We start from the raw sequence: 27,266 nt of genomic DNA on the forward strand, positions 1-27,266 counted from the left end.
CTCGGATTTTCGACCAACAAAGATCGAGTACGCTTTACATATAAGGTTCGTAGGCGATGATGGAGGACATTGCGTAGGCGTTTGAGGAACGCTTTCGAATGAGAGCATGGTTCGCTGGGTCAATCTCATTGAAAGCGTCAGGCAAGTCGAGCCGAAATGCATCGTAGAACTGATGCTTCCGAGCATTGTTGTTTCCGAAGCCATATATCTGCTTGAGGGAAACGGCGTCGACGGTAGAAACTTCATCGGCATTGATACGGACCACCTTTCCGTATTTCTTGTGAAGGTTTACGATATCCTCATGGAATGTACCTCTCCAATAAAGGTATGTGCGGTAGAGTCCGGTCACCTTTGCTGGCCAAGGTCCCGGAACGGCCGCAAGTGGGTGGAAAAGAATTCGATAGGCGACAAGAATAGCTAAAAAGCCAACCCATGCCAGTATGACAACAGTAAAGGGGAGATAATTCCAGGCGCTGTCGCCTAAGATCCCAGCGTTGAGAATCATAATTGTAGAAGTATTGATTTGTTTATGCAGCAAGCACCAGATATGAGATTTATTGGGGGAAAGCCTCTCAATCGTGAGGCAAATTCATGTTTAAGGCAAACTTTGCCAAAGTTGGTCTCCTTTAGGTTCTTATAGTCCCCCACCAGGGGCAGAGTTGATATAGGACCGGGGGCCGCCACTGGCTTATTGAGTCTGGGGAAAAGATCTGGGGAAAGGATGCGGGGAAGCGGAGCTGGCAGAACCAGGGAGTATCACGAGTGTATGATAGTCTGCTCATGAGCTCCTCCGGTACTGTCAAGATTCCATTATCTCCACGGCCCGAGATATAGTGGACCCCTGAAGCCCTTGCCTCTAGCCCCTACTCGTCTCGGGGCTTGGTCTAATACTTACCGAGTTGGCAACCAATGAGAGATCAAGATTACGATCGCACCTGTTATAGACTACTGCCCGCCGTGTCGGTTCCGAGAAGATCCCGGCCGCCTTCCAGACCGATACCGAGAATCCAGTCGGATTCAAGATAATACAGCACTTAGTTTTAGGGGGTGACAAAACCAATATCAATGTTGAGTACTAGCATAAAGGGCTTTCACTCAGCCTAAAGTCGCTTTGACCGATTGCACACAAATCAATTCTTTCATCGACGTCTTGGAACACTCTTAGCCATGGCCGCTCCAAGCTCCACCGCTTCCCCTTCACAGGTCTTCCGCATTCTTGTTATTCCCGGAGATCACGTTGGGCCAGAGCTTATGAAGGAATCCCTTCGTGTACTGCATACCGTCGAAGCCACATCCCATGGACGGCTGAAGTTCGAGCTAAACCATCAAATTGCCGGGGGGTGCAGCATTGACAAACACGGCACTCCCATCACGGATGAGGTGCTGCGGATTGCAAAGGAAGAAAGCGATGCAGTCTTGTTTGGCAGCGTCGGTGGACCGGAGTGGTGAGTCGAGTTTCTTCCTTTTACCTGGTTTGTATGTATGCTGACAACGAATTAGGGGCACAGCATCACCAAACCCTGAGTCTGGGCTCCTTCGCCTCCGACAACATCTTGATGCTTTTGCAAACATCCGCCCTTGTGTGTTCTACTCACGCAGCCTGATTCCACTGTCGCCACTCAAGCCATCGGTTGTAGAGGGCACTAAATTCATTATTGTTCGCGAGAATACCGGCGGAGCTTACTTTGGCACAAAGGTCGAGGTACCGGACTTCGCAAGCGACTCGTGGGCATACAGTCAGCCAGAGATTGAGCGCTGCGCTCGTGTGTCTGCTGCGTTGGCAATCAGTCTGGGCAAAGACGGCAAGGGAAATGGAGGCCCAGCCACGGTGTGGTCCAGCGACAAAGCAAACGTCCTCGTATCAGGTCGACTCTGGAGGAAGGTGACGAGTGAAGTATTCGAGAAGGAGTTCCCCCAGATTGAGCTGAAGCATCAATTGGCCGACAGCCTATCAATGATCATGGTCAAGAACCCCAAGACGTTCAACGGTATAATACACACGGACAACACATTTGGCGATATGCTCTCGGATGAGGCGGGAGGAGTGGTCGGCACATTGGGTCTGCTTCCCAGTGCCAGTCTCTGTGGCATTCCTCACGGCAAGTCTCGCTGCAATGGCATCTACGAACCCGTTCACGGCTCAGCTCCGGATATTTCAGGCAAGGGTATCGTCAACCCAGTGGCTGGAATCCTCTCTACAGCAATGATGTTACGGTATTCGTGCAACCTCGAGCATGAAGCCGCCGCCATCGAGGCCGCTGTGGAGAAGGTCTTGGATGGGAAGGACATTGGCGGTTTGGAAATCCGCAGCCGTGATCTCGGTGGGACAGCTACTACCACAGAGGTTGGCGAGGCTGTTTGCACCGTTCTGGAGCGGCTTCTGAGCTGAGATTTAGGGTTAGAGTAACTTGACAATGACTAAGACCCGTCGCTCTGCGTTTTGCCTCCCTTCGGCTTTTGCCTGCACCCGAGAGATCCGGCAGGCCAACGTCCACCACGCAGTGCTATAAAGCTCTTAGGTCACCTAAATGCTATACTGCCTGAACCGGGTTTAGTAGAGTGCTATTTTGAGTTGATAGAACTCACAGTTGATGCTTACCTAACGAGTCTTGTATATCTCTTATGCTGCATTCCATGTCTGCGAAAGCATATAGTTGCACAGAGTCAGTCATCATCTTCGTCTTCACGGCAGACTATCTCTTCTTGGGCGTGGACACCCCGTCCAAGTTGATCCAACGTACATGCCATTTTAACTGCTCTATAGCCTCGGCAGAGATCGACTGGGGCGTGATAAGCAATGAAAGATTTGTGAGAATATACATAATGCATTGTGGACTATATTCTCTATGAACCGGCTGGGCTACGCTAGTCTGAAGCGAACCGGATTCTTGCAGCGGGGAGTTTCTTGAACTCGTCACCGTGTTGATGCTTTTCCATGCTCGGTTTTATTCTCAATTTCCCAAGGCCTCAACTAGGGCAGACTTGGAGATTGGGGCTTGCAAGTTTTCGGGTCGAGTGAGATCGTGCGTCTTGATAAACTCCTCCAGTGTCTGTGGCTTAATGTTGGGATACCTTGAATTATCGAGGGGATCTTTCATGAGCATGGTACCGTTTGTCGTGTAATATGTGTAGAATCTGTTAAGTAGAGCAGGTCAGATCAATTGAAACCACCGATGCTATCCAACCGCCACAAGTGGTAGAGAGACTTACAGAGGTAGATATAGCCAGGGGCTTTGGCCCTGATATTTCGTCTTCTGCTCCTGCATATGTTTATAGAGATCATCGAGGGTTCCATTACAAATGACCTTGGTCTTTTGCCCAGTGACGCGTTCATACAGCTCTGCCAGACCACGAGGGCTGACCCTATCAGCGGCGACTGTATTCCCGTTAGCCCTGTTCGGGACAAGTCGACCAAAATCTTAGACACCAAAACGGCGGCTGAGGTCCCTGAAAGCTTGGAGTCATGGCACTTACATTTCAAGTACCCGTCAGCACTCTCATCGAGAATGGCTTCAACCGTATACGCAGCTGAGTCATCGTAACTAGTCAAGTCCCAAATCTCGTCCCCAGTACCCCAGTACGAGACGGTATTGGTGCCGAGATCGATCACACCAGAATATTCGAGCCACGTTTCAATAAAAGCTCCGCACATCATATGGACGGAACGCAGCTTCTTGCTTTCCAGATACTTGAAGATCTGGAGTGTGATATCCATCCGATCATGTTGACCAACCTTCATGCCGCGAATGTCGCCAACAAAGGCCGAGGAGAAGTACCGGCCAACCTTTTCTTCTTCACAGATGTCAATGAGTAGTTTTTGACCGTCCAGCACAACTGATCAAGTATGTTTGGTGAGTGTGATATTGGCAGAGCACGGCATCCGCATCATGAACCGCTCCACGAATCTTCTCTTTATCAGTGACCTATTGAATCGCTGTTAGTTCCATAAAGACTTGAAAGAGCAAATAACAGTACTTACCTCACCCTGGATTGCCTCGTACTGCTGATGGTTGCGGATATCCTCCGGGATTTTGGAAATGTTTCGAGCATACCCTCTCACAGAAACGTTTGGCTTCTGAAGCAGGAGCCGAGTAATTCGGATAGACAGGTTGCCATTGGCTCCAAAGATAGTAACAATCATGTTGATTTTGATCCAAGTTTTCTGTTACGAGTGAGATTCAATTTACGTTTTCTGTTAGCAAAGTATGAATACAAGTTGAGGTTCGATGAACTATGTCACTAAGTAGTGTTTAGTGATTGGTCACTTTATACTTTTGGAGGGTTAATACAAAGATACTGTAGATGCGGGGGATTGTAGATTGCGGGGTGAAGTGTCTTGATTGGCTGCTGTGGTATTCGTTCTGCGGAAGATTCGGGGTTCGTCACGGGCCGGATCACTCGTCCTTAAGCCAGTAGGAAGAAATGTTCGACTTCCGCTCCACTCTGGTACAAATCATTTGAAGCCCGATCCTGAGCTCCGTTCCGGGGAGTCTGGGCACATTGTTGCGAGCGATGTACTTGCACGGGAGAAGACCTTCTTTACATTACGTACATTGTAAATGCTGTTTCTACCTGGGCGGCTTTATACTCATTTGCTCCAACTCCATATCACTCTCATAACTTTTTTTCTCAAACTTTACCAAGTCCGTCGGTAACACTTATCAGTTACACGAAACATCTCTAGCCGGCCATGAAAGTTGCATTTAAGAGATTACTGCGATTCAAGAGCCCTGATGGGCGTATTCTCTATGGCGAGGCACCAGCTGGAGACATCTATCCCCGAACCAGTTTGGTGGTACCAGTTTATGAGGGCATCAATCCCTGGGACCTGAAAGTGACGGAAGCAACTGCCGAAGTGGCCGAAGTAAGCAAGATACAACGATAGCCTTCGAGATTTACTCCGAGCTCTAACACTCTTTCTTCTAGGTTCTCTGTCCGCTGGCATATACACCAATCATTTATGGCATCGGGTTGAACTACAAGACTCATATCGCCGAGGCAAAATGGCCAACGCCACCGTATCCGACCGTGTTTATGAAACCTCCTGGAGCTTTGAACGGGCCATTCTCAGACATCACCGTAGATTCACAATGCCGGCAGATCGACTATGAAGGCGAGTTGGTTGTGATCATTGGGAAAGATTGTAAAAATGCATCAAGCCCCGCGGAAGCACTGGATGCCGTATTGGGATATACAGTAGGCAATGATGTGAGCAGCAGGGACTGGCAAATACCAGAAGTAAGCGGTAACCAGCACGGCTACGCCAAAAGCTTCGACGGATTTGCCCCCATCGGGCCTCTCATTGTTTCTACCGATCTTGTTCCAGATGTCGGGAAGTTAAGGTTACAGACTTTGGTGAATGGGGAAGTGCGACAGTCTGCTCAATTGGATGACCTGCTGTTTGGGGTCGCAGAGATCATTATGCACCTCAGCAGGGCAACAACCTTGAAGGCTGGGACTGCTATTATGACTGGGACTCCGGGAGGCGTTGCTGCCTTTATGAAGCCGCAAGCCTGGCTTAAGAATGGTGATGTTGTTGAGGTTGTGATTACCGAAATCGGAACGATCAGGAATACATTTAGTGTTTAGATTTAATTACGAAGGGACTCATTTTTACTGTGCTTTCTCAAACTGTGAAATTCCTTGTTGTCAACAGCGGCGGTGATCTTACATCCGATTGTATGTATCTCACTGTATAGGATGTTGCGATCTGGGCCTCATTTAATAAGAAGCACTCATTTATACACTGGATAGACACTTCAATACATATTCCAGGATCTATTAAAGCGTTGGACTACATATACAACTGGTCATAGAAACAAGTTGACGACACTCTGGTTCCCCACCTGAGAAGAGCAGAAAGCTCAGCTCATGTTGATCTACAAGATAATTGTATTCAAGTGACTGGCAGATCTTACTCAAATGGTCTGATTACTACTGACGAACTCGTGACCTATCAATTGTGTCTAGTTAACTGGCTACGGTATGATAGATTAAGCTGGGATATCGGTATCCAATGTTACATACTTGTCTACTTGAATCTAAGAAGCTAGATATCATAGTCAACCATGCTTGCGCTATCAGGATGTGCTAATGAAACAGTCTACGTTTCTCAGTAGAGAATCAACCATTTGTGCACACCTTGCAACTGTAGCTCCATCTAATGCTCTGTGATCAGCAGCCCAGCTCAGCGTCACTTGTTCTCTCTTGACCACGTTTTCCACACCCTTGGCATCTGTCTCAAAGACTGGAACATGGCCCATCCTTCCAATACCCAAAATCCCGACCATGGGTGGAACAATGATGGGGCTGATGACACCGCCTCCGATGCTACCCATATTGCTAAAGGTATAAGTGGCCCCCACCAAGTCACCAGGCGATAGTCGATTGTCTCTCGCCAGGCCGCTGAGTCTCTCAATCTGCGTGGCTAGATCAGACACAGACAGCCTTTGTACGTCCCGAATGACCGGCACCACTAGACCTCGAGGAGTGTCAACAGCGATGCCAAAGTTATGCGATGCTTTGATAATGACGTTTGGCTGGCCTGGTTCGCTGGTTGTATCCAGTAAGGAGTTCATGAGTGGGAAATGGAGAAAGGCATGCGAAACAGCCTTCATGATGTACGGTAGCGTCGTGAGGTGAGGCGCAACAGATGATGGGTGTTGTATCGCCGCAGCTAGGCCCGAGTCACCATTGATTCGTTTTCTAAGGGAGTTAACAAGCGTCATGTCCACGGAGTGGCTGTAGAGGAAGTGCGGAATGGTCAATGATCGGGTCATCGACTCAAACATCTTGGCTTGGATGGATTTTAACGGTATGGTTCGATCTTGGGCCACAGAGGTCTCCAAGTCGCTCAGTGGCGGCGTTGGCGTTCGCGTTGGCGACTCGAGCTGAGCAAGGTGCCGCTGCATATCCTCTTTCGTCACACGTCCATCCTTACCCGTACCCTTGACGTCCTCAATCTTGATGTTATGCTGCTTAAGCATCGCGCGAACAGCAGGAGTCGCAGTGTGGCTGGCGTGGGTGGTTCCACCCAGGCGGCGGCTTGATGTCGGCGATGAATGACGCTCATCTATCGTCCTGGTCACTGGTGGCTGTTCCGAGTCTGGTGCGGTATCCGAGATGGTCTCTTGCGTGTTGGACGAGTCAATATCTGTGTCCTGTTCAGGCGCTTGTGATGGCTCCACCTGTGGATCAGAATCCCCATTTTCGACGTCGACGTCAATCAGAGGCTATGAAGTGATCAGTCGAGCCCAATAATAGCGAAATATCTTGTTCGGTGGCAATACATACTGATCCCACAATTGCCATGTCGTCGACATCATAATGAAGCTTGGTTATCCGGCCGTTGAACCTCGATGTTATCTATCTCATAGTCAGTGTCAGAAGTACGATATTGTTGCGCAAAATTGTGCAACTCACCTCTGCCGACGCCTTATCTGACTGCACCTCGCAGATTGGGTCAAACTCTTGGACCTCATCTCCAGGTTTTACAAGCCACTTCACGACCTGACACTCGGTAATCCCTAGGATCATTAGCTGAGTTGATACGACTGTACATAAAGGCTATATTAAGTATTACCTTCTCCAATGTCTGTGAGTAGAAATGGCTTGACAGCATAATGGGCGCGTGAGAAATGAAAATTCCGAGACACTCTAGAAACTCGGGTACTTGAAGCTGCGGTAGGCAGCGACTTTGTGATTGAGCATCTTGTCAATTGGCGGATGGTAGAAGAGAACATTTCTGATACCAATGCAATGTTGCATGAAGAAGTTGTGCTGGGACGGGCAGATGTGTTATTTGGCGTTGAAACTTGTGGCTGGTTATATCAGGATTCAGCACAGACAACTTAGTTAGTGCTGGAATAGGCCGAGCCGGTGGACTTGGTCCCTTGGAAGGGTCTGTGTGCTCCTCCAGATTGCCTAACTAAGTATGCACAAAGGTCGCCTTTTCGGAAGGGACATCTACCTTACCTCCGGTCGGCCCGGCATCGAGATTAGGCGCGGCATTGACATGAGTTACCTATAACCGTTAACCGTGGTTAAACAAAGCTGAGCCGAAGCAGAATGAAGCGCTCTATTTTAGTTCTCTTAGCAGTCCCTAGCTAGAAATTGACTGGTAGTTGCTCTTTTGCTGGAATTGGTCTCCAACGCACTCGATAATTTGCGTTTCCGCTGTCACAAAGCATGACAATGCCGTTGCAAGCACTTCAAAGTCACCGCCGACTATGGCGGCCAATGGCAACCGCAATGACTGGTCATGCCATGGTCTCGGTCAGAAGCAATGCTATGAAAGGCAGCCGTTTATCTCACATAATGTTCGTCATCCACCATATCTCTACTTGCCTCAGCAGTGTGCTGTGTGATACTTTCATTGATACTAATAAAAGGCAGGGCTCGATTTCCTGGTGCTCCCGGTACCCAAATGACTACAAAAATGGAATTCGTCACGCCAACCCAGTTTCCAGTCATTCCGACTTATACCGTCATGAACTCCGAGGGCAATCTCGAGGATCAACAACGACAAGATCCCGAGGTCTCTGAAGAACAAGCTCTCGGGTGGTATAAGAACATGTTAACATGTAAGGTGGCCTAGTACCTTGTCTCTACCGGGGCATTGGCTAATATTCAGCGAAGTGAACATATTAGACCACATTATGTCAGAGGCCCAACGGCAGGGGCGCTTGAGCTTCTATATGGTATGCAATTACCGTCGAAATATTGCTTTCACAGACTAATTTTCCCTCAAGGCAGCTACTGGTGAAGAAGCTGTCATGATTGGCTCAGCTGCGGCCTTAGAGCCACAGGATGTGATAACATGTCAGTATAGGGAGACTGGCGTTTTCATACAGCGCGGGTTCACTCTAGAAGATCTGATGAACCAATTGACGTCGAACAAGGATGACCCGGGAAAGGGAAGGAATATGCCTGTCCACTATAGCGGGAGAAACAAAGTCGGTGCTGTAAGTCAACCCCTGGCCTCTCCTTGCTCTTCATGGCAGACTTCTGATCCTTTTAATCCAGCACGCTGTTGCGTCGACCCTCGGAACTGAAATTCCGCATGCCGTCGGAGCGGCTTATGCACTAAAGATGCAAAGCATGGAAGACTCCTCAGTCCCCCCAGCAGTTGCAGCCGCCTACTTTGGTGACGGTGCAGCAAGCGAAGGTGACTTCCATGGTGCATTGAACATAGCGGCATTACGGCAATGTCCAGTGATTTTCATCTGTCGCAACAACGGGTACGCAATCTCCACGCCAACATCAGAGCAGTATCGAGGCGATGGAATTGCCGGTAGAGGAGCAGGGTATGGAATTGATACCTTGAGAGTAGACGGCGCAGATATCTTTGCAGTCTATGAAGCTACGAAAGAGGCCCGCAAACGAGCCTTGGAGAACGGTGGTCAACCGATTCTCTTGGAGCTAATGAGCTACCGCCTCTCACACCATAGCACTAGTGATGATAGTGCAGCCTACCGCTCCTCCGACGAGATGGCCAGCTGGAAGACGCAGTATAACCCTATCGACAGACTACGTAACTGGCTTATACGTCGAAAAGTTTGGGATGAAAAGATGGACTTGCTCACGCGAAGGGAAACCAGAGACAAGATCATCAAGGCGCTAGGGGAGGCCGAGAAGACGAAGAAGCCTGCACTGAAGGAGATCTTTACCGATGTCTACGCCGAGCTAACGGAGGAACAAGCAGAACAGAGGGATGAACTCAAACGTCTGATCACCAAGTTCCCCGGTGAATACGATATTGGACTTCATGAGGGGGGGTTAGAGGGGCTCTGACTTGATCGTACCGTGTTTTGGGCTCGGGAGCGTTCTATACTAAGCTTTCATAGGTGTTGGTGATAATAAATAGAAAGTATCATATTGTCCAAGTAACATAGTTATATTTCGCAACACAGAATTATCAGGTTCCGGTAAAAAAGAATCCAGAATCTCATCCATTAATTACCTAGGCCAGGGTACCCAAGACTGTGATTCTTAATTCAACACTGCATACTCCTTTAGATGTAGACATAACTTTCAACATTAAGCTAAACATACTTGATATATTAACTCAGGACTTAGCAAAAGTCTAATATTTACATCTAATCAAAAGCAAAGGAATGGAGAATATAAGGTTTTCAAAATAGGAGTACATGCTTATATTATATTAGCTATAGCTTCTCAGTCTCCCAGAATACGGACAGGCTGATTTGGTTCTGCCCTGGGACTCCGTTCCCGTACTTTTGTAGGTGCTATGGGTAATCTTCTAATACTTCTTGCATGGCATTGTAAACCCCTGGAGACGTCGATGGTTAGTTTAAAAGCAGCTACTTGATGCATGGAGACAACGAAAACACTTACTCGCTGTGTCTGGGAAAATATACTCTTCGTAGGCCAGTCCGGTATGGGTCGTCCAACCGCCCAGACGTTTTACAGGTGCCTTCAAGTACGTGAACGCTTGATCCTGAATAGTTGCCGCAATTTCAGAACCAACTCCAAAGTTCACCATACTCTCATGGACCACAATGGCACGTCCCGTCTTTCTCACACTCTCGAGGATTGTCGGTCGATCCCAGGGGTAGATTGTTCTCAAGTCAATCAGCTCTATGCTCACGCCAGGGCTTTCCTTTTCCAGAGCCTCGATTGCCGCTTCGCAGGTGTAAAGAGGACGCCCGTATGAGATTACCGTTATGTCTGAACCGGGTCTGATTACTTCAGCCTTTCCGATGGGCAAGGTATAGCGCTCCTCTGGCACCTCCTCGACAGCAGCTCGGTATAAGATCTTGGGTTCCATAAAGATCACGGGGTCTTCACTGTCAAGGATGGATGCGAGCAGGAGTCCCTTTGCTTGGGTTGGGGATCGAGGAACGACAATCTTGAAGCCTGGAACGTGACAGAACAAGGCTTCAGGTGATTGCGTGTGGTATCTGTTCCGATCCCTTGTTAGTAACTCGACAGTAAATAAAGAAGAAAGGTATAATTCTTACAAGGCACCATGTCCCACGCCTCCACAGGGCATCCGTATAACAAGTCCGCCTAGGTTGGCACCTGTTGTCCCCTCGCGGTATCTGAACTTGGCTGCCTCGTTGACAATCTGGTCAAATGCCGGAAAGACATAGTCAGCAAACTGAATTTCAACAACCGGTTTGAGTCCCTCTGCAGCCATGCCAATCGCCGTCCCGACAATCCCTTGCTCTGTAATCGGAGTATTGAATACTCTATCAGGCCCGAATTGATCTTGCAGACCAACCGTGCATCTGAAAACACCGCCGAACGCAACATCTTCGCCGAAGCAGACAACCTTGCGAGAGGCTTCGAGAGCTTGTTGCAAAGCAGAGGTCACGGCTTGGCCAAGGTTCAATCGTCTGGTGTCATTTGGATGTAAAAGCTCCGGTATTTGAACCGGAGAGCTTCCTCGGTGATGAAGCAATCCTGATTTGCTGAAATCGATCGGGACATTCAAGGTGCGCCCAGTCGACGAGGCCAGAGACGCAAATGCTCTCGGACGAAGGACGATGGATCTCGAGGACCGAGATAATGGTCTAGAAAGCCACATTATTCTTGGAGAGGATAGCTTGAGCAAATGGTCAGATATGGATGGAATTACAAGAATCTGTTATCGTTTGAGTTGAGTGAGGATACCGATACGGAGTATTTGACGTGTCGAATATGGTAGGTCTCGTGTGAAGTCAGCCTTCGATCCCCCATGCTACCTGCAAGGTCGGATGAGGGAAGCCTCTTGGTTCCGAGTTCCGGACACACCACTTATGCTTGTGTTGACAAGCCACAGAACAAGAGGCAATGGCTGCTGTATTCTACGGCATTGGGCCGGCAATTACGGATAGTCCTTAATTAGCCGAAGGGCCAGATAAATTTGGTCTGTCACAAAACACCACGAAGGACTTTCCGATACATTATTAGTAGGGAGAAATGCTTCCTCATCATCACATTAGCGGCACTATGAGTTCTCCTGAAAGCCTTTCACATCTACCAGGCATCCCCAAGTTCTACTTTCTACCAAGACTTTCAAGAGGGCCCTAACGTAGCCAGCAAATATCATCAAGCCAACCGCCCAAGCCACTCACAGTTTGCCGGGATTTGACAAATAGGTGGCATCCACGCACAGGCTCTGTAATTACACTTCTGTCCCCTGCTCCTCGCTACTCGGGCTTATGGTCTGAACACCGAGTCCGTTTTGCCGTGGCAGTCGCGGGTTCGGCTATACTGATACATAATGCACTTAATCAAGCGTTTATTGCTTATTGTCGGTTAGCACACCCGGTGATTGAAACCTTGCCTTGTTTGAAAAGGAGAGGCGAAATAACCGTCCCGGGGCTCGGGTGTAAACACAGATCCGGCCGACATCCAACATCCGGTAGCGCTCATGTCACGTGCTAAACGGCAACAGTCGTCTCTCGTGGCGGTCGTTTCTTTCTTTCTAGTTGCCTGCTCATTCTCACAACCTCTTGAATTAGTTTCTACGTATTCATGCAATAGGGATTATTCAGTTCCTCTCACGTCTCTATGTATGTATGTTATTATCTAGCTACTCATTGTCCTATCCATTGCATAGTTGTGGCTTTCCCGGGCTATTTTCTTTACGTTGGCTATTCCTCAGTAGCTTAGGTCATATTTCATAAGCATTGCGACGCTACATAAATATCAACTTTAGGGGGCGTAGATGAGTAATTGACGCTTATGGGTGATTACTTGGAGATTTTAGTGGTATGGCTGTATGCCATCTTTATGTAAGACAGGTATAGTAGAATGGCCCAACGCTCCGAAGCTCTACATTATTCATAATTTCATCACATATGCTAGCTATGCAATCAAAAACGAACATCTCAATAGAAAAACCTTATGTCCGTTCAACCTCCCAGCCCTGCATCTAGCACCTCTTGTAAGCACATCCACCACGTGTTATCAGGCATATTTGTCAAGAAGCTCAGGTCGGGCATATTATCATCTTCCTGAATGGCGCGTAATTGTTTCGGAAATTCAGCCTCGGAAGGGAATCGCCCACGTGACAAAGAGAAATCCACCGTCATTGAAATCCGAAGAAACACCTGTGGCTGTCAGAGCAACGAAATAAAACTCGAAACTCATCACCGCGATTGATGTCTCAAAATGTCACCACCAGACAAAATTACAAATTTGCCTTCGCCCCGATCCTTTTGCCTTCAGCCGGAAGATCCTGAAAGCGCTTATAGAGTTCCAATGCTTGGGGATTAGCCACAGTATTGCTGACCGCGACTGCACGGCCACTGACAATGTGCTTGACGTTAATCTCACATTTCTTGCCATTGATGGTGTAGGGAATATCTGCTACGGCGAAGATATACTTGGGAACGTGACGGGGGGTATACTTGTCCCTGATGGAGGCCCTAAGTCTCTGCTGGATATCTTGGGTAAAGGAACAGCCTGGCTTCATCTTGATAAACAGCAAGACCTGTTCGTCACTATCGCATGCCCGCCTCTGGCCAACGCATATCGCATCCGATATATCTGAAAAGGTCTCGGTGACTGCGTAGATCTCTGCGGAGCCGAAACGCACGCCCGATGGGTTGAGAACACCATCACTGCCAAAGACACATCGATATTAGCTAAGAGAGCACGTGAGAAGGCCACCCGTCACTTACGATCTACCCAGCATGAGAAGTCCTCCTGTGTCAGTGAGGCGCTGTATGAAATCGCCCTGACACCAGACCCGCGGACCAAAACGCTCAAAGTATGAGGATCTGTACTTCTCTAGGCCGCCCGGTCCGTGGAATTGAAGAGGCTGACTCGGGAAGGGCTGGGTGCAGACCAATTCGCCGGCAGCCCCAGACTTCTCGACTGAAACACCTCCGGCACCTTCCGGGTCATAGATATCGACCGCCATACCTAGAGCCTTACATTGTATCTCTCCAGCAAAGACGGGGAGCAACGATGTACCTCCCACGACTGGCAATCAGATGTTAGCAAGTAGTAGCTACATGGCTTTCGAGCTGAGGTTCAAGGAGGAGCCTACAAGAGCCAGCAATATCTGTCCCTCCACTCATAGAGATAAGCTGAGCTTTCGGTGGGAAACCCTGGTCGTAAAACCAATGGTACAAGTCCTGGGAAAGAACAGATCCGGTCGATGTCACTATACGGAGCCTGTTCAAATTGAATTGTTTTCCTGCAGATTCCTTGAGTAAGCACTGCCTGTCCTACCGAACCCGGGGGTCCAGGCGGGCCGAGTTGTACTTACGAGGTTCAATCGACCGCGCCCTCAGGTCAGAAAGATATCTAGGGGATGTGCCGAAGACGGTAACGCTGTTGATCAAGTTAGGTCGCGTGTCCGATGAGACGCTGGGGTCTTGTTAGTTACCCAGTGAGCTCCGCAAGTTCTAAAAGAACAGTAGGTCGAGGATGGTATGGGGAGCCATCGTATAGAAGCATCGAAGCTCCCGAGCCCAGGTTCATAAAGTTCAATAGCCACATAACCCAGGACGTCTTCCATTTTCATTAGAGACCAATTACAATTAGCTGGAGAAAAGGTACCATACTGTTGTATATTGGAATATAACATCATCACTTCGTATGTCGTGCTGGATAATCGAGTCGGTTCGGGCTTTCAAGGCAACACCCTGGCGATTAAATCAATTAGCGAATGCTCCCACACAATCTTTTGGACGCTTGCGCCTATGATAGATCACCTACACCCGCACTATGCACGATGCATTTCGGCTTGCCTGTCTATTTTGTTCCATGTCAGTTCTTGGGTGCTTGCAAATGCCCAGTTCGGCGTCTATAGGCTTTCTTACCGTGCCCGACGAGTAAAGAATGAACGCCGGGTGCGAGAACGGGAGTAGTTGGAACTCAAGCGTTTGACCGCTACCTCTACTGAGAAACGTCTCGTGGGTGCAGCCACGGTATATCTTGGAGCAGTCTGTCTCCACGCCGCGATTGGCAATCACAACGACGTTGCGTAGCTGTGTTCCTGTTTTCCCAAGCCTCTCTGCCCATTGTTCGATCCGATTGCCGAGCTTGACCAGCTTTCCAGCATATACATAACTATCGTCGGCGAAGACTAGCTTGGGATTGACCTGACTGTATCGACCGTGAATAGCATCAGGACCCAAGTCAGGCGACGACGATGACCAGACGGCACCGATGGAGAGGGCGGCGAGACAGATGACCATGGCATCGACCGAGTTCGTAATGACAGCCGCAACCACATCGCCGGAGCGAACGCCCGAGTTTAGCATTGCGTCTCTTGTCCTCTTGACTCGTCCGCGAAGATCGCCCCATGTGACCTGCTCAATACCCGAGACGTCCTCCCTGGCGAAATGAATGGCCACCTTGCCGTCTGCGCCCTTGCGCAATAACAACTCTGCAACGTTCAGGCGCTCGTTGGGGAAGAAGATGGGAGGCGGGAAAAGACCGGCATCGTTCTGTGGTGGACGCCCCGAATTAGCATCATACGGTACCCAGCTTATTCGAAAGCTCTTCAATGTCGCTATCGCAACTCACATCACTTTCCATCATGGGCCCGACAATGTCGGAACCCACTGGTGCGAGTTCTAGGTACGTGTATGCGTCTCGCCAAAAGTCCTGCAAGGTGAGCGGGTTAACGGACCACTGGTGTAGCTCCTCGTACGTCTTGATATCAAGGTTATGCTTTCTGTTAACATAGCTCAAAAACTTGGCCACGTTGGTCTTTTCAATGTCTGGAGACACCCAGCACGGCTTCTTCTGTTGATTAGGCATGATGCAGACGTAGTTTTGTCTTGTCTGCTGGCTTGTGAGTTATGTCTGTGTCTCCCGTATTGATCGGCTTCTGGTAAAGAAAGCTTCAATATAGATATACATATGTCTTTTTCGATATTTTCTGTATGAGTGTATGTTAAGTATAAGTTCTGTAATACGTAAGAGCACTGTGGAGAGCAGACGTCCTGGCCAAGGCAAGATGCCCGGGAACCTGGTTAGATATCCGAGTCCAGCCGCGGCAATTCAGTAACTAACAAGAATATGGGGTTTACGTCACTATTTAACAGCATTTAGTCTGAATTGGGGAAATGCCGCTACCTGTTGAGCAGCCAACATGAATAGGATGAGAGAGACAATATATTTGAACCACGTGAGGTCATAAACTGTAGTATAAATTAGACATTTAAAAAAATAATATACGTCTTTGTATAGTTATTACTTAAGTTATTAATAGAAGTTAAGGTATATAAGCATCTCTATATCTTTATTTATAAATTCCTAACAACCTAGGGTAGGCACTCATGTGATAATGAGAAGGGAAAGGATTTCGTACTAGTCCTACTGGGCCCAATAAAGCTAGCATAGGTACAGTTCCAGCCTAGCCTTAAAAATCCCTTGAATTAAATATAGGCCACGACGAAGGTTAAGTAGAAATTGTCTTAAATTAAAATATTTTCAATGTGAAGTGTAATGCAGTTATGTTGCTATATGTACGTCAATGTCTCTTTGCTATTGATACAGTATATTGACTCTGTTATCAGGTCCAGCCAGCGACTCGGTCAACATCTAGTTAGTGCATGCGGAGTACGGATACTCGGTTATTAGCTCGTCCAGACAGCCCCGCATCGACGCCGCAGCCAATTAGAATATATCAAGCCACATAGCCGTGGAGTTTCGGTTACTTCAAGAAGCCGAGACAACATCAAGATAGCAAATCTTCATCCATTCGCATCAATTCCCCAAGCAATCTGCCACCGAGAGGATTTGGGCATGCCCCTCTTTCTGGTCAAGCTCTGAAAATATCCATCCGGCTATTATGCCGCCTCGACGGCCTATTGACTCCGGGCCAGCAGCCTCAGGCACCAGCAAGAGAGCCCGTGCAAAGCATGCTTGCCGCGAGTGCAATGCTCGGCGAGTCAAGTGTAATGTGATGCAATGTAACCCCTGCTCCAACTGCGAAGCGGCCGGGACCCAATGTGAGGTGTTACCCTCTCGTCGAGGGCGGTAAGTCGTCCCGAAGTAGCAGCTAATCACCGACAATGCCGGTGCTGACAGCTCACTACAAGGTACAATAGAATACAGAAAAGACAGATTCAAAGCGATGCACCGGTGCCAACGGCTGTGAGTCCTAGCGTGCAAGGTGGGGAGACGATTTCGGTCTCCCTTCCTGTCGCGCAGAACATCACTCCAGACGTGGAACACCCGCAGAATGAGGACGAGCTGATCACTGGAGACCCAACAAGCCCATCGCAGGGGACCAGCACCACCGCTCCAGCAACGCTTTTCTATGGCGAGTCAAACCCTCTCACACTGATTCCGGGAAGTGTTCGTCAAGGCCAACAGCCGAGTTCGAGGGTGAGCCTTCCACAACAGAAGGCTCAACTTCACTTCCCTATACATGACACGCCACAGTCTGCATCGGAAGATGATTATCCCGCCAACATCGAGCACCTGAGTGCCGCGGCGTCACGTTACCTACAAGATGAAGGTGCTTTGACTCTGCCGGACATGCAAGGGTGCATGTCAACTCTGCAAGCCTACTTTACGTGGTTTCATCCTTGTTTCCCAATATTAGACAGGGTAGAGTTCTCACGCAAACTCGCCGCTTCGCAAGCGTCGTATCTTTTGTTACAGTGTATGCTCTTCATTGGGGCGGCGTACTGCGACGATGCGACCATCACGTCAATGGGTTTTAGCAATCGGGCTGAGGCTAAGTCTCTACTCTACACGCGGGCAAGATTGCTTTTCCATGCTGACTGGGAGAAGGATCGGCTCACCTTGATCCAGTCTTTGTTTCTTCTGAGCTTCTGGCGAGGTGGACCTTCTGACGTTCGAGATGTTCGGTATTGGCTGGGCGTAGTCATTGGAGTAGCCGAGTCGCACGGACTGCATCGATCGTTAGTGACTTCTAACCACTAGGCCTCCGCTCACCACATGCTGACCAATGCAAAGGACGAGATTTGCAACCAGCGATCCCTCAAACGCACGTATCAGAAAACGCATCTGGTGGTCTATTTACGTGAGTTTCAGTTACTTGAAGATGTGAATGCCTTTCTGAACAACCAAGGTCAGGGAAAGACAGTCTGCTGCTTCTCTGGGCCTCCCCAGCAGGATCAGAGATGACGATTGCGATGTTGAGCCGCTGGCTGAGTCGGACCTAGAGACCGAGGTTACCAGCCCAGATGGCTCACAGTTTGGCTCATGCAAGCCAGAGCACGTCAACTACGCCATCAACATGGTAAACCTGGCACAGATTCGTAAGCATGTTGGCATGACTGGATAAAGCGTAGGATTCCTGACCAAGAATAGTTGGCCGAGTTGTCGATTTACATTTTGCACCGGGTCAACAGGCCTCGACGCCAGAGCAGCTCAGAGCCGTGGACGATGCACTCCAAGCGTGGAAGGAAGGACTACCGGAAGAGATGAATCGTGGCGTTGAAGACGGGACGGCTTCTGTGTGGGGATATCTGCTGCACCTAGCGTATAAGTAGGTTTCACTGTCTGAGAACGCGTCGAGCACCTTGCTGAAGAGATCTGCAGTCATCTGAGAATTCTCATACATCGACATAATTTCATCAAGCAAGATGAGAGCGATAGTTCGGGGCAGATTGTGGTAGCAGCGGCGACCAAGATCAGCAGAATCGCCGAAGACATGCTGGCTCAGGGAACGCTCCGTTATGGGCAAATGCATAGGTAGGAAGGGAGATCAAAGACTCACCTGCCACTCGGAAACCAAACGTCACTAACTCTATCTCTCTCTAGTGTCACGAGCCTATTTGCTGCCCTGTGTATTCACACCATCAGCATCAAACAGAAAGAACATGACGTCTCTCGCCGCATCGCCGAGAACCGTGCACAAATGTGCCTTTTAGGCCTACAAGAAATACAAAAGTATTGGAGAATCAACAATAACGTGCTAGATCTTTTTCTCCAATACCTCGACGTGTCTATAGCACAAAGGCTCCACGGGGCTTCTGGTAACCTGAGCGCGGCCAATCCGAATAGTGGTCTTTTGGCACCGGGCCAACAGCCAGGCGGTGATATTGACGAGAGCCATGCAGGAGGTGGGCTTCTGAGCGGCCCCGTCAGTCCGCAAACCCAGGCTCAGTCAAGTGCTTTTGAAGACCAGTTCTTGAATCTGTTGTATTGGCCATGCGAAGGTGATGAATCAACCTGGAACCTGGAATCAGTATTGCAAACGGATGACCCAGTGCCGTTATTAGGTTTAAATACCATGGGGCGTTCATTATGAGAATATAAAATAGTTTGAGATACATGAAATGAATCGTGACTTCAGTCTGACTGTGAGGCTCAACTTGTTATATACTATGATTTCATCTACCGAATTCCATGTCCCATCGACTCATACCATGCCCCACTGCTATATATATCTAGTCTTGGTGAGCTACGAATGCTCTATACAGCTTCTTCTGTTGCTCCATGGTCACCAATGTGGCGATCGTCTGTGGACCCAACCGTATGAAACTTGACGACCAACCACGAAAGAGCCATCGATATCCTTCTGTTGACACAAGACGATTCAAGATCCCCCATACAGAAGCTCTAACAACAGGCTTTGAGTTGACTCCCATCATTTGCGTTCTGATCACATCCATCGGACTGGCCACACTCGTCGCCACTAGACTGGCACCAATCGATGCAGTCAAATGCGTCGAGGCACTATCGGGCCTATTCAGTTGGTTTCCGAGGATCCCCTTGAAGAAGTCGTAGCACGCCAGCTGACTGGCAGTCATGATACCACATCGGAAGCAGTTTGCGGACATGCCCTGAGAGAAAGATTTCCAGCCTTCCTGTTTCTTCATCTGCGCCCAAGCGTGAAAGACATGCCGGTAATGGCGGCGAAGTCGGAGGGGCTGTGATTTGTCATTTTGCATTCGAATGTTGGCTATGTCGGATGGAGTGCCCAAGATGGCCCCGGTAAAGCCTGATGCAAATGCGATTGGTATTAGGAGGTTTGATGCTGTTCCGTAGCCATTCTTCACAGCCTGCTGCTTCAACTCCTCATACACACCGATACGTACCGCACCATAAGTCACTGTTCGCGTGTCCATCAGTTGCTGTGCGAATTGTAGCGGACGGTGGCACTCTGGCCTGGGTAAATCTCACATGCTCGCGTCAAGCCTGCCGAAAGCTATGCTCTATTTGTCAGCACTCCGGAACAGTCTGAGGAAGTTGAATTAAATCGGGGCACTTACTCCGCTGTATAGACCACGTACACCTTCATCTCGGACGATGGCTAGACTGGTACGTAGGAGGCTCTGTTTTGCTTCAAGCGGAGCCATCTGCATGCGAACCTTGACTGCGAGAGAGTACATCAAACTTTAGCATTGCACCGACAGAGGACTTGTATGTTCTGCGTGCTCTTCCTACCTAGGTCGAATGGATGAGATACTACGACAGCCACGCATGATGCTGTGCCTCCGAACCATCGAGGATAAGCAATATCTTTTCCCTTGCTCTTCACCTGGATCCTGTCCATTTCTAGCATAGCTACCGTCAGAGTTTCGTGTTGAGCCATGATGTAAATTATCTGGTAAGACGCAAGCGTGCAAGCCATCAAGATATACATATTATCCCCGTATAGATTTTTGCAGATCAGGCCTTTGAACCACTATATATAGCCGATTGAGTTACATCGTACCAATCGCTTGTGGTTAATGTAGCCGAGATTGGACTATGACTGCACAGTCTATCTAAGCACGACAGACTGGTTAATTGCAGGAGCGTCTCTTTAAGTCCGAACGCGTTGCGGGGGTACATTTTTATGAAACTGTGTTGGGAACAAGACTGTGCAACCCGAGATGCCCTATCGAAAACTTCCCTCTCCTGTGTGCGTATAGAAGATTCCACCACTGCTTTTAACAAGTAAACTGCTTATATTAGTTTCTTACTAGTTAGCCTACAACTGTACCCCTCATGCATAATATACCATCCCTCTGGACCACCATCTCCCATTTATCCTTTTCCGTGTGCCCTCCTGGTTCTAGCTTTGTGCATTGGATCTTATACATCTGACCTGCGTATAGCGGTGAAAGTGCCCGATAATCGATTGTACTTGGGAACTTGCCTTTCCCATGGAAGTCTTGCCAGAAATTAAGGATATTAATGAGATTCAGTGGGCCATGAACGACCAGGCCTGGGTGCCCCTCCACATTGCGTGTCCAGCCCTCATTGTAATGGATCTTGTGACCATTAAAGGTCAAAGCAGAGAAGCGAAAGAGGCTGGTGGGTGACCAGCGGTGCCATCTCACTGGGTTACCTGATTGGGCGCGCATTGTCAGTGAGGAGACAAAGAATGATGAGCTTGAGCAGCTAAGCTCTGTAGGCGTTCACATACCATCTCCGGCGACTTGATCTCTCACAAGCGCTGGCTGCCTCAGGTCGGCATCGGCCAGCATCTTGATATCTGAATTTTCACTGAGTGGTTTAATCTCTGGTCTAAAGATCCACGACCGAAGGTCCGTCAACGCCAGCCCTCTAGGGCCGTGATATTCTTTTTTGACCTCAACGAGAACCATCTCGCCCGCTGAGCGACTCTTCCTGGGCACAGCGCTGATAAGAGCTGTAACCTCCTCAACCTCATCTCCCACCCGAAGCTCGGGGCCGGCCAATGATGAGAATGAAGAGGATGGCGCCCATTCTATTTTGCCGCCAGCCCACATACGACGAGTGAAGGGGAATGGGGCATTGAATGAGGCGTCAGTGCCATCTGCGCCAAGTTCTGACTCTAGACCTCCCGGGGTGAAATACACCAAATGGTAACCTGGAGGCAGAGGCGTGCCGTCTGGAGGGGTCTTGGCCTGGATATCGATACCGCTGAGGCTTGGACGATGAAGAGTTAACGCTAGCTTTTGCACTTGATTGGCGTCGAGCATCTGACGACGGATGAATTGCCTGTCCTTGAAGTTCTCAGTCATGATAGATGCCGCTTCTTGGGCTGTGCTGTAATTTCGGGAGCTATGGGACAAGTGCCTTGAAGTGGAGATGAGGCCATTGTTCAGAATGGGCCTTGATAGCCTCAAGGAAAAGGCCTCTCGAATCATTTTTGGTGAATTCGAGTACAGGTAGATGCACCAGCTAACTGATCATGAATCCAGACAATGCGATGCCTCGACTTAAGGACATCAGTCTGCGAGGACCGACGTTGAGATCACGAGGGTGTAGTGTTATGAGTATGCCGGTTGTCCTTCGGCTATGACTGGTCGGCTATAAGCCATGATCCGGTAGGTGGCAATCTTGGCGTTTCGGATCGGACAGTGAGTACCGACATCACTTCATTGAAAAAGAGATTGTAATTGGTATCTCATTCGTGCCTCAGGATTCCTATCTTGAGATCTGCTTAGCTGTTGGCATTGAATCGCAACCATGGCATCCAAATCACTTATTCGACGGGCGATGTTGTACGGTGAGTAAAAGCGCACCACTGTGCGATTATCGTTTCATTGAGAAGCTGACACGTGAGTGAAATTTCAGTGCCTTCATCTTCTCCTAAGATGTTGGCCAAGTCTCATAGCCTCACTATAGATTGCGTCGCGTACGACCTGGAAGACTCGGTCGCGCCCGATCAGAAGCAGCACGCTAGGGAGGCACTGGGCAGTTTTCTTTCGAGCCTGAAGCACGACCGGCCCAAAGGTATCGGAGAGATAGCTGTTCGGGTCAACGCGACGGACACGAAACACATTGAGGATGACCTTAGGGCGGTGGTAGACACACCTGGGCTGAATACCATCGTGTTGCCTAAAGTGCAGACTGCAGCAGATATTCACTTTGTCACTGATGCGATCCGCCATTTACGCCAGAATCACAGTCCACTCAGTATCATCGCTCTCATAGAAACGGCCAAGGGCCTCATTAATCTAAACGAGATCAGTGCCGCGAGCTCGCTCATATCTGGACTTGCCTTTGCAGCTGAAGATTTCTGCCACGACCTTTCCATCACGCGCACGCCATCTTTGACAGAACTTCTATTCGCCCGCAGTGCTATAGTCACTGCAGCTCGCGCTCACGAAATTCCTTCTGCCATCGACTTGGTGACAACATCCTTCAGGGGAGAGGACGGCACACGCCATCTCGAACTTGAGTGCACAGACGGCAAACGACTTGGCTTTAATGGGAAGCAACTGATTCATCCGAGCCAGACAGAGGTGGCGCAGAGGGTCTTCTCGCCTTCCCAAGAGGAATTGTTATGGGCAGTCAAGGTGATGATTGGGAATGCTAAAGCGCTGGCGGGTCAAGGACGGGGTGCTTGGACTCTGGATGGGAAGATGATTGATGTGCCGGTGGTCAAGAGGGCTGAGGCAGTTGTGGCCAAAGCCGAGGCATGCGGCATGGATGTTCAAGCTTTGAGAGACACATGGAAAGATTTACAGCCGCAATGAAAGACGGGTTCACTGTTTATTCTTAGGACTTAATGTGAAGAGAGAGTCGTCTGATGACTTGAATCCTTTTTGTGTTTGGTATGAGGAGTCAGTCATCAGGATATATAACTTTTCAGCCAAAAGCTAGATCCTAGGTAATAGTGAGGGCGTAGAGTATCTTACCCGTATGTGTTTATTGGTGTTCTTTGCCTTTGTGCGCTGGGGGCTGAAGCCTCTTGTGGCCTGCCACAATCCTATCACAGTGTTTGATACGAGAGGACCTTTACAAGACATGTTTGTGTATGCTCCACTAATTAGATAAAAAAAAGAAAAATACAAGACTGATATTAGAATATCTCGGAATTGAAGCCCAGATCCTTCAATATTGATGCCGTATGTTCTCCCAGTGCAGGAACCGCGTCCATCCTCGCCTCAGCTGCTGTAGCGACACCAGGAGGCACAAGGGCCGGAATGTGACCTTTGGGTGTATCAACTTGAGTCCAGCGGCCTCTCGCACGGAGCTGTGGGTGGTTCCATACATCTTGCATCGTGTTCACGGTCGCGTTGGCAATGGACGCTTTATCTAGCTTGGCCCGCACCTCGGCTGCACTAAAAGGTTGGAAAGCGGCACAAATAATCTCCTTGAGCTCCTCTCGGTTCTGCACTCGGAACGAGTTGCTCGCGAAGCGACTATCTTTGCTCAGTTCCGGCCTCTCGAGAACCGACTCGCAGAAATTGTGCCATTCTCTCTCATTCTGGATACCCAAAGTGACCGTCTCCCCACCGCCAGTGTCGAATGGACCATAGGGATAGATAGCTGCATGAGATGCTCCTGTTCTCCGTGGTGGCGTTGCTCCTTCATATGAGTAATACAAAGGGAAGCTCATCCACTCCACCATGCTCTCTAACATGGAGATATCTAACCGACACCCTGAGCCAGTCTTCTGGCGTTGCATCAAAGCAGCGAGGATGTTGGTGTATGCATACATGCCTGCTGAGATATCGGCAATGGAGATGCCGACTTTTGCAACTTCATTATCGCTACCAGTGACGGAGAGAAGACCAGCTTCGCTTTGCACAAGCAAATCATACGACTTCTTGTCTCTGTACGGACCACTGTCGCCAAAGCCCGAAATATCGCAGACTACAAGGCCCGGATTCTTGTGCTTCAGAGCCTCATATGACAAACCTAGCCTTGAGCTCGCACCCGGAGCCAGGTTTTGAACGAGGACATCAGACTTATCGAGGAGTGCCATGAGCACTTTCATATGCTGGGCATTCTTTAGATCCAGTGCCAGGCTCTCTTTGGACCGGTTCAGCCACACGAAATGAGAAGCAAGTCCATCCACTCGAGAGTCGTAGGCACGAGCAAAATCTCCAACGCCAGGTCGTTCCACCTTGATGACCCGGGCACCCAGGTCTGCAAGCTGTCGCGTGCAGAAAGGCGCTGCTACAGCATGTTCGAGGGAGACCACAGTGATGCCATCAAGGGGCCTGGACTTTGTGGTTGCATGTGGCTGTTCAGTTTCTGAACTTTGATGACATATTGATCGATAGTGTGCGCGAGCGACGGTGGTAGACCAGGGACTCTGAGGTCTCTGAGGGCATCTCCGGAGCTGAAGTGCTGCGGCGCGGGGGAATAAGCGGAGCGCCATACTCGTCTGCTGAATTGGCATGAGTCCACTTGTCCACTTGAAGGAGTTGAGGGCTAAAATAATGTACTCGCTGAGTCGCCTACCGGCTTAATTGCCCCAGGCTTCACAATGGCCGGAATCCTATTTAATCGGTTGGTTGTGCGGTTAAAGAGCCGGCCGAAGACCACAAATTGCATATAGCCGGCCTCGGGAATACATGGGGTTGGAAAGTGTGACTGTGGGTGTGGGGAGGTGAGCAGAGGTCATTCGGCAATATGATCGGATTCTAGTCCTAGATTCGGCTATATGAACTCAACTTTGCCACCACAGCTTCAATACAGTGCAGTGGCTGAGTGCTTAAATCAGATAGCGAGTTTCGCAGCAATTCTTGACAATTGGCTCTCATGTCAATTGCCTTAAGTTTGTCTTCACGCAAAGCACCTATCTATTTACTTGACCACTTGGTGACTTTGGAATCGGACTTGTTGCCGACATTCTCATAGACCAACCACCATGTCACTTCACAGCACATCATGCCTGCGACGCGTAGGCCAGCTAGCTGGCATGAGGCTATTTCCCATGCCGCAATCAAGAAGTCGAAACTTCTCTACGAGTAGTGCTCGGCACATGATGAGCTTGGTCGGTTTCAGTGAGAATCAACTCATGGTTCGCGAGGCCGTTAGTCAGGTCTGCCAAGAGTTCCCAAATACATATTGGCAAGAGCGCGATCAACAGGAAAAAGATCCCAAGGAGTTTCACCTTGCCCTCGCAGAGGCCGGATGGCTAGGCATTGCGCTTCCGGAGAGCCTAGGCGGCTCTGGACTGGGCATCTCAGAGGCGACTATCATGATGCAAACCATTGCAGAGTCTGGAGCAGGTATGAGTAGTGCACCGTCATGATTGAAACGATCACTGACTCTGAGTAGGTATGGCTGGTGCACAGTCCATTCATGCAAATGTGTACGCGACTCAACCACTGGCCAAGTTTGGTTCACAGGAACAGCTTGAGACGATAGTGCCCAAGATCGTTTCTGGAGACACACGCGTCTGTTTCGGTGTGACTGAGCCAAACGCCGGGCTCGACACTCTTAGGCTTGCAACTGCCGCTAAGAAGAGCGCCGATGGATCCTACTACAACGTGACTGGACAGAAGATCTGGATCACATGTGCCCAGGTTGCGTCCAAGATGATCCTCCTTGCACGTACAACGCCACTTGAGGAGGTTCAGAAACCGACCGAAGGCCTTTCATTATTCTGCATCGACATCGGTGACCGCAATAAGCCCGGCCTCGATCTCCGTAGAATCAAGAAGATGGGTGGACGCGCTGTTGATGCTAATGAGGTCTTTTTCGATAATTACCAGATACCTGCAGACAGCCTTATTGGCGAGGAGGGCAAGGGCTTTAGGCTCATCTTACATGGGATGAATGCCGAGCGTTGTCTACTTGCTGGAGAGGCTTTGGGTCTCGGTTATGCTGCTCTGAAGAAGGCTACCGAGTATGCTAGAGAGCGTGTCGTCTTCCAACGCCCAATTGGCCAGAATCAGGCTATTGCTCATCCCTTGGCAGAGGCTTTTATGAAGCTCGAGGCTGCAAAGCTCGCAACGTATCATGCCGCCAGACTCTATGACCAGAGCAAAACATGTCCTTCAGGATCTGTGCGGCAGGAAGACATAGGTGTCGCGGCAAACAGCGCCAAGTATTTAGCAGCAGAGGCTGCATTTACGGCCTGCGAGAGAGCAGTTCTGACGCATGGTGGTATGGGCTATGCTATGGAGTATGATGTAGAAAGGTGGTTTAGGGAGTGTCTTGTGCCCAGGATCGCACCTATTAGCCGGGAGATGATCTTGAACTACATTGGCGAGAGGGTGCTGGAGTTGCCTCGGAGCTATTAAGAACTGTTGGAGATAAGATAGTCTTTTGAAATTGTCGATCAAAAACTCCATTTCATGCAAAGAGATGGTTTAATTCACCGTGAATGACAATGCCCTCTTGACTACACTAGTTCACGCCACGCCCTGCTTGCATTCTTAAGCCTGGCCTCCAGTACTCAGTGTTGCAGCGCCGAGGGGCTTTCCGTTAACATTAGTTGGATTTGGCCACAGCTATCTCCAGGAATCTCTCCTCCAGCCAATCCTCACGAGCCCTTGACACGTTAGATGAGCTTCGGGACATCTTCAAACAGGTACTGACCAAGCCAAGGTCCAAAGATATTCCATCATATAGCAGATACGATTCACCAACATAACAGTGGATTTTATTAGCTATCTGAACGTCTACCAATGCATCCAATTTGTCCCCAGTCT

The 27,266-nt window shown here is 49.3% G+C and overlaps 15 protein-coding genes across 15 annotated transcripts; 6 read left to right on the plus strand and 9 right to left on the minus strand.

Moving 5' to 3' along the window:
* Positions 1–34: 34 nt before the first annotated feature.
* Positions 35–505, minus strand: J7337_001965 (uncharacterized protein; the record flags this gene model as incomplete). The annotated part of the gene is made up of 1 exon (XM_044819698.1): positions 35–505. One exon carries the CDS (start codon positions 503–505, stop codon positions 35–37), a length of 471 nt encoding a protein of 156 aa, XP_044683998.1.
* A 662-nt stretch (positions 506–1,167) lies between these two features.
* LEU2_1 (3-isopropylmalate dehydrogenase) lies at positions 1,168–2,389 on the plus strand (the record flags this gene model as incomplete). The annotated part of the gene is made up of 2 exons (XM_044819699.1): positions 1,168–1,445; positions 1,501–2,389. 2 exons carry the CDS (start codon positions 1,168–1,170, stop codon positions 2,387–2,389), a joined length of 1,167 nt encoding a protein of 388 aa, XP_044683999.1.
* Positions 2,390–2,951: 562 nt separating this feature from the next.
* Positions 2,952–4,141, minus strand: J7337_001967 (uncharacterized protein; the record flags this gene model as incomplete). The annotated part of the gene is made up of 5 exons (XM_044819700.1): positions 2,952–3,135; positions 3,211–3,376; positions 3,475–3,834; positions 3,902–3,923; positions 3,980–4,141. 5 exons carry the CDS (start codon positions 4,139–4,141, stop codon positions 2,952–2,954), a joined length of 894 nt encoding a protein of 297 aa, XP_044684000.1.
* A 549-nt stretch (positions 4,142–4,690) lies between these two features.
* On the plus strand, positions 4,691–5,589 carry J7337_001968 (uncharacterized protein; the record flags this gene model as incomplete). The annotated part of the gene is made up of 2 exons (XM_044819701.1): positions 4,691–4,864; positions 4,927–5,589. 2 exons carry the CDS (start codon positions 4,691–4,693, stop codon positions 5,587–5,589), a joined length of 837 nt encoding a protein of 278 aa, XP_044684001.1.
* Positions 5,590–6,049: 460 nt separating this feature from the next.
* On the minus strand, positions 6,050–7,536 carry J7337_001969 (uncharacterized protein; the record flags this gene model as incomplete). Its single annotated transcript, XM_044819702.1, has 4 exons — positions 6,050–6,077; positions 6,142–7,232; positions 7,294–7,365; positions 7,423–7,536. The coding sequence occupies 4 exons, from the start codon at positions 7,534–7,536 to the stop codon at positions 6,050–6,052; spliced, it is 1,305 nt and encodes a 434-aa protein (XP_044684002.1).
* A 901-nt stretch (positions 7,537–8,437) lies between these two features.
* On the plus strand, positions 8,438–9,792 carry J7337_001970 (uncharacterized protein; the record flags this gene model as incomplete). Its single annotated transcript, XM_044819703.1, has 3 exons — positions 8,438–8,582; positions 8,755–8,963; positions 9,025–9,792. The coding sequence occupies 3 exons, from the start codon at positions 8,438–8,440 to the stop codon at positions 9,790–9,792; spliced, it is 1,122 nt and encodes a 373-aa protein (XP_044684003.1).
* Positions 9,793–10,247: 455 nt separating this feature from the next.
* On the minus strand, positions 10,248–11,551 carry J7337_001971 (uncharacterized protein; the record flags this gene model as incomplete). The annotated part of the gene is made up of 4 exons (XM_044819704.1): positions 10,248–10,291; positions 10,357–10,922; positions 10,983–11,184; positions 11,242–11,551. The coding sequence occupies 4 exons, from the start codon at positions 11,549–11,551 to the stop codon at positions 10,248–10,250; spliced, it is 1,122 nt and encodes a 373-aa protein (XP_044684004.1).
* A 1,590-nt stretch (positions 11,552–13,141) lies between these two features.
* On the minus strand, positions 13,142–13,876 carry J7337_001972 (uncharacterized protein; the record flags this gene model as incomplete). The annotated part of the gene is made up of 2 exons (XM_044819705.1): positions 13,142–13,574; positions 13,635–13,876. The coding sequence occupies 2 exons, from the start codon at positions 13,874–13,876 to the stop codon at positions 13,142–13,144; spliced, it is 675 nt and encodes a 224-aa protein (XP_044684005.1).
* Positions 13,877–14,675: 799 nt separating this feature from the next.
* J7337_001973 (uncharacterized protein) lies at positions 14,676–15,729 on the minus strand (the record flags this gene model as incomplete). The annotated part of the gene is made up of 2 exons (XM_044819706.1): positions 14,676–15,413; positions 15,493–15,729. 2 exons carry the CDS (start codon positions 15,727–15,729, stop codon positions 14,676–14,678), a joined length of 975 nt encoding a protein of 324 aa, XP_044684006.1.
* Positions 15,730–16,765: 1,036 nt separating this feature from the next.
* J7337_001974 (uncharacterized protein) lies at positions 16,766–18,440 on the plus strand (the record flags this gene model as incomplete). Its single annotated transcript, XM_044819707.1, has 4 exons — positions 16,766–16,953; positions 17,025–17,846; positions 18,022–18,206; positions 18,259–18,440. The coding sequence occupies 4 exons, from the start codon at positions 16,766–16,768 to the stop codon at positions 18,438–18,440; spliced, it is 1,377 nt and encodes a 458-aa protein (XP_044684007.1).
* A 1,675-nt stretch (positions 18,441–20,115) lies between these two features.
* On the minus strand, positions 20,116–20,488 carry J7337_001975 (uncharacterized protein; the record flags this gene model as incomplete). Its single annotated transcript, XM_044819708.1, has 3 exons — positions 20,116–20,133; positions 20,166–20,269; positions 20,341–20,488. 3 exons carry the CDS (start codon positions 20,486–20,488, stop codon positions 20,116–20,118), a joined length of 270 nt encoding a protein of 89 aa, XP_044684008.1.
* Positions 20,489–21,299: 811 nt separating this feature from the next.
* J7337_001976 (uncharacterized protein) lies at positions 21,300–21,887 on the minus strand (the record flags this gene model as incomplete). The annotated part of the gene is made up of 1 exon (XM_044819709.1): positions 21,300–21,887. The coding sequence occupies one exon, from the start codon at positions 21,885–21,887 to the stop codon at positions 21,300–21,302; it is 588 nt and encodes a 195-aa protein (XP_044684009.1).
* A 576-nt stretch (positions 21,888–22,463) lies between these two features.
* Positions 22,464–23,348, plus strand: J7337_001977 (uncharacterized protein; the record flags this gene model as incomplete). Its single annotated transcript, XM_044819710.1, has 1 exon — positions 22,464–23,348. One exon carries the CDS (start codon positions 22,464–22,466, stop codon positions 23,346–23,348), a length of 885 nt encoding a protein of 294 aa, XP_044684010.1.
* A 326-nt stretch (positions 23,349–23,674) lies between these two features.
* J7337_001978 (uncharacterized protein) lies at positions 23,675–24,935 on the minus strand (the record flags this gene model as incomplete). The annotated part of the gene is made up of 2 exons (XM_044819711.1): positions 23,675–24,821; positions 24,871–24,935. 2 exons carry the CDS (start codon positions 24,933–24,935, stop codon positions 23,675–23,677), a joined length of 1,212 nt encoding a protein of 403 aa, XP_044684011.1.
* A 539-nt stretch (positions 24,936–25,474) lies between these two features.
* J7337_001979 (uncharacterized protein) lies at positions 25,475–26,855 on the plus strand (the record flags this gene model as incomplete). Its single annotated transcript, XM_044819712.1, has 2 exons — positions 25,475–25,838; positions 25,888–26,855. 2 exons carry the CDS (start codon positions 25,475–25,477, stop codon positions 26,853–26,855), a joined length of 1,332 nt encoding a protein of 443 aa, XP_044684012.1.
* Positions 26,856–27,266: the final 411 nt, after the last annotated feature.

Source organism: Fusarium musae, chromosome 2 (genome assembly GCF_019915245.1).
Source record: "Fusarium musae strain F31 chromosome 2, whole genome shotgun sequence".
In the NCBI taxonomy this organism is placed as follows: domain Eukaryota; kingdom Fungi; phylum Ascomycota; class Sordariomycetes; order Hypocreales; family Nectriaceae; genus Fusarium; species Fusarium musae.